This window comes from Gavialis gangeticus, unplaced genomic scaffold (assembly GCF_001723915.1).
Source record: "Gavialis gangeticus isolate Ggan-Ray unplaced genomic scaffold, GavGan_comp1, whole genome shotgun sequence".
NCBI lineage: Eukaryota > Metazoa > Chordata > Crocodylia > Gavialidae > Gavialis > Gavialis gangeticus.
In genome coordinates, this window is record NW_017728973.1 from 4,489,175 (window position 1) to 4,494,115 (window position 4,941).

The window sequence follows — 4,941 nt, forward strand, 5'->3', positions numbered from 1 at the left end:
AATGTAATGATACCTTCCACTGGCTTCACCACTGTCACTTTTCTAGGACCCATTTCTCCTCTTCATCCACACTGCATTTGTTTTAAAATAACTGATTTTCATGAGAAAGATTTCTATGAACTCTGAAGCACTTGCTAACACCTCAGTAAAAAGGGGAAGTGCATTAGCAAATAGAACTGCAGACATCACAGCTCCTGGTAAGCTTCCTTTGGTGTCTAATGTGCAATCTGGGCTCAGTGAAGGCATCTAAGCCTGAGTGAGTGATCTGCAAAAAACACACCTAACAGTTTTGATGCCAGAGGGGTCTCCTTGGCATCTACACATATTTTGTCAATAAAGTTACTTAAACACCTAACACCCCGCTACTGCATGCACTAAGAAGCACTGCCACTGAGTCACGCATTTCAGCACCCAAACTGGTTTGGAATTCACAAACTAGACAATCCTATGTCTAAGTCTCCTGAGGGTCTTGGTCTGGTATGAATGCTCAAACCACACCTAATAAGCACTGACATACTCAGTTCAGCGTAAGGTATGGCTGCTGCAGCACTGCATTCAAAAGTGCAGATAGAGGAGTAAGTGGCAGTGCCCATTTATAATCGGCTAAATTCAGGAGTTTTTAGCAAGGAAACAAGAGGCTTGGATTCTAGGCCCTCCTCAGTGTGAGGGGCTCAGACCCACAGCAAGTGACCTTAACCAGCCTGAACCACCATGTAGCAAAAGATGCAATATGCATAAGAGCAGAAAGAGACAGAAAAACAAGATGGAACTGACTATAGTCCAGCAAAGATACTCCCCTGGGAGGGGGAGTCTTGGACTCTGGTGCCTGCTCCAATGACTACTTATTTTTCATCAAAGTGTCACTGGATAAACATTTTAACATTTAAAATGTTAGAATAAATAATCCACTCACCTCCGAGTCCTCTGCACTTTCATAGTCTGAGAGAACAGCTACAGGAGAGAAAACAGAAGTTTGGCATTAAAGCTGTCAGATAATGACACACTGCAGAAAGAGTCATTTTGGAGCTGGGACGCTTAGAAAAGTCAGGTGTCCACTGTATACACTCATTAAGCAGTCAAACCACAAAAATCATGCAACTGGCCCTTATACCATCTCCCTGCTGAAGGCACAAGCCATCATCATAAACTGCATCCAAGTAGCAAGATCAGCTTTAAAAATCCCTTCTGCATGATATATTTGCCCACTGCTGTTATAAGGCAACATTTAAGATGCCGATATAACCAAAACATTTTTGGATGCGAAGTATCTTTCAATCAACTTAAAGCACCTCTCAGAAAATGCCAGTTCTAAGTTTTCACTCATTTTCAGACTACAGAAAAATGATAGAACAATTCTTCTGTTTTGAGTTCCTTGCAAAGACCACAATAGGGCAGAATGTTTTTAATGCTATGGATTCCTCTTTGAAGTCTCTGGGTTTACCTTGTAAATCATGTTTGCACGTCTAACAGTGCATAAATTGCATTGCACTCGGCAGCACCCTTGAAAGATGTCAAGGCATCCAAGGGTGCCACAGCGCCCTGGCTGAGAATGACTGCACGGGTAGGGGGGACCTTTCTTTTCCCCCAAATTAATTTTCTCTGTGCCTTGGCAGTAACATGGTGCAGTGTCCATGTACTCATTCCCTCTGTGTAGGCAGCTCATTCTCCAGATCCAAGGGGACCGCTCCCATGATGGCAGGAAAGTGAGATCATGGATCCATGTATAGCTTCCCCTCAGACTCACCGAGCACAAGCAGGGGAACACATCCAGTGTGTATTACTTCTGTACAGCTCAAGAGCACTCCTGTCAGTCTGCCAATGTCTAAGACAACCAGGAAATCACTGATGCAAAAAAACACTGGTGTATGAGTAATCTTAGAATCAAGATATAAACCTCTAAAATTAAAGGGCTTGAGAGATTTTTCCCAGAAGGCAGACACTGAAAAGAAGAGCACAGCAATAGGACCTAGCAAGCCTGGTCACCACGTTAATCTTGACTTACTGCAGGAGACACAAAGACAACAAGCCTTTAAGAATGGCTTATTTTTTAAAAATTAATACATCCTATACTTTCCTTTTTCCCCTCCCTGCCCTCCCAGATCAAAGACACTCGTTACTCACCATCTCCTTCGATGCCGTCTTCACTTTCCTATTGACAGAGGGGGAGACAAACAAACACGTTATTTGGAATATCATGACTGCAGGAACTATTTGCAGTCTTGCTTGTTGGACATGATCCTGCAAGACATCTAGATAAATACCCAGCTAGTGGTAGAGAGAAACTTGTGCTCATGGTACAGGTCAGCACCTTCAAAAAAGGAGGCATAAGAAAGGTATACAGAAAGCTAAATTCAGATCACTAAGAAAAACATACAAATCTACGACTGCACAAACACTTACAACACTGAGGGAGCTTCAACACCCCAATGTATTAGAAAAAATTCTGTGAAGAGGAAGGGTTTGCCTCTATAGACAGAAAGGATGGACTCCCTTAATCAATATAGAACCCAGACTGCTTGTTCAGAAAATGATACAGAGGATTATTTAAAAACTGGGAGCTGGGGAAAAGCCAACTGGTACAGAGAAGCATGCAGCCGAGAGACACCTCTGCTGCAGAGGTCAATAATAGAAGTGTAACTTTGCATCTACCACAGGAGGGGACAGAACTGGAGAAATTCAGACCAGAGTGCAGGGAAGAAAGAGTATCAGACTATGGAGTTAAATAAAAATAGGTTTGTACTGAAAATAAAAAACTGCCTGCATACGGAAGTAAAAACCAGGCAAATCAGCAGCCCTGACAACAGAAGAGATACTTGAAACAAGAACTATTGAAATGCGGTGGACTAGCAAAGTGCAGTGGAACATTTAGTACAAGGCACTCAGTTACACAGGAAGGACAGTTGGCCTGGAGAGGTTGGAGCATAGCACCATCCCAGAGGAGCCCATCACATTCTACTGGAAAACAGGAACAGAAACACAAGCCCCACCCCTACCGATTATACCACTGGCCTCAGCCAGGAAAAGATAACACAATCACAAATAAGAAATAGCAAGCTTTCTTCAAAAGCAAGAAGCCAGAAGAACTAGCAGATCCACTGAAAGCTTGATAAAGGCAGAAGGTAAGCCTTGTGGCCCCCAAAAACTATCAAACAACTTGGGATTCATGGAGCTAACAGGGGCTTTGAAGTCACAAGATTTAATTTCAACGCTATTTTGTTTGGCATTGATTTCTGACCAAATCAATCCCACCAGTCCCAATTGTTTCACAACTTTTAAGTCATGAATTAAGGGTTAAGCAATATATTTAGTATCTGATCTATTGTCTCAATGGTCTGATGAAGAGTTACTCACTGCAGAATGTTAAAACAGCAGCAACATAATCAAGCTGAAGTTATTAAATTAGAAGGCCAGCCCCAGGCCACCTCTTAGGCAACTTGCACATACAGATTCTGTTGCCACAGCAGCAAGGGTGTGACTAAAAAAGGATCATCTGTAGCTCTATTTTCTAGTTAGCCCAATAATTATTTCGACCGTAATCTGCTATAATGGAGACAGGCAAAAAGGGTCACTGGGCTCCTGTGCCCTGTTAGTTCCTCCCTGCCAGTTTCATAACCAGAGTTTAGTCATTTCTTTGGTGCCTGCAGACAGTCTGGAGCATACCACAGCAAATGCTAGATACAAATCTTAAGCTAAAAACACTTTGGATTTCCCCTGGAACAAAGCCTTTTACTCTGAGATCCTACAAGACCATCATTCCACCCTAAGTACCTGTGAATAACTGAGGTATTATTTTTTCCTGAGGTCAACTGGGGCTAATTGAGTTAATCACCATTCCTGCCATACATCAATTTAATCTGGGACTGATTGGTCTGAGATCTGACCCGCATCAAAATAGAGGTGGGACAATGATTTAATTTGAACAAACCACTCTGTTCTGGAGCAAACTATTAATCTGAATATTTTCCAGGTACATATTCATGGTAATAAAAAAGTAAGGCTGGAAGGGATCGCCAGAGGTCATTTAGTCCAGTGGTTCTCAACCTTCTTTGCACCAGGACTGATTTGTAAAAATCAATGGCCAGTCCTGACCCAGTGCCCCTCACTCTGCACCCACTGTCTCCTACCACACAATACATGGGGCATGGAGGACCCCAAGCAGCCCAGACCTCTGCCAGCCTGCAAGGGAAAAGTCACTGTGTTTCCCATGTTTTTCTCCTTTAAAGGAGAGTCCTGTTTTGCATTTTGTTTGAGAAATGCTGATCTCCTCCCACACCCTGGCTGAGGCAGGATCACCCCCATCCAAACCATCATCTAAACCCTGCATAAGACCCAGGGTGCAACACTGAAAAAAAAAAACCCTGTGTGAAGAAAGCATCCAACAACCAGCACAACACTTAACCGAAAGTTGCAATCTTATAAATGCCCAGATGGGTAAATGGAATCTGCACATTGAGTGATAACACCAAACAGCCGCTAATGGATCTGCACATTGATAGCTGATGCCAGATGGAAGAAGACACCAACCCAGGGCTTTTGAAGGCCCAGGTAGACAAAGCCTTGGCTGGGATGATCTAGGTGGGGCTGGTCCTGCTTTGAGCAGCGGGCTGGACTAGATGCCCCCCAAAGTCCCTTCCAGCCTGAGTTTTCTATGGCTCAATGCCAAGGGGCTTGTCTGCGAAGGGCTGGGGTCTGCTGCAAAATAAACCTACTCAACTCAAGAGACCTGAAGGAGGAGAGGACACCTCTTCCCGTGGGACAATGGGGGCTGATTCAAGCTCGCTGTCGGCTAGTGGGGACACCCAGGCCTGTTCTGGGCCCCCTGCCCATATGGGGGTCGGTTCTGGCACCATTGGCCCGGGGCCCCCCCATGCCTGCAGCGATGCCCTGCTCGGCTCAGCTCCCCAGACAGCTCCAAGTCCCCCCGCGGTGACCCCCTTCCCT

General features: G+C 44.5%; 1 protein-coding gene across 1 annotated transcript in view; it reads right to left on the reverse strand.

Moving 5' to 3' along the window:
- Positions 1–3,979, reverse strand: part of CASC3 (cancer susceptibility candidate 3) — a 29,292-nt gene extending 25,313 nt beyond the window's left edge. The window contains exons 1-3 of the mRNA XM_019505153.1: positions 3,926–3,979; positions 2,122–2,149; positions 914–951 (exon numbers count right to left, since the gene is read on the reverse strand). Of these exons, the coding sequence (XP_019360698.1) occupies positions 914–951; positions 2,122–2,149; positions 3,926–3,979 (120 nt within the window). The remainder of the gene's footprint in view (positions 1–913; positions 952–2,121; positions 2,150–3,925) is intronic.
- Between the last annotated feature and the right edge of the window lie 962 nt (positions 3,980–4,941).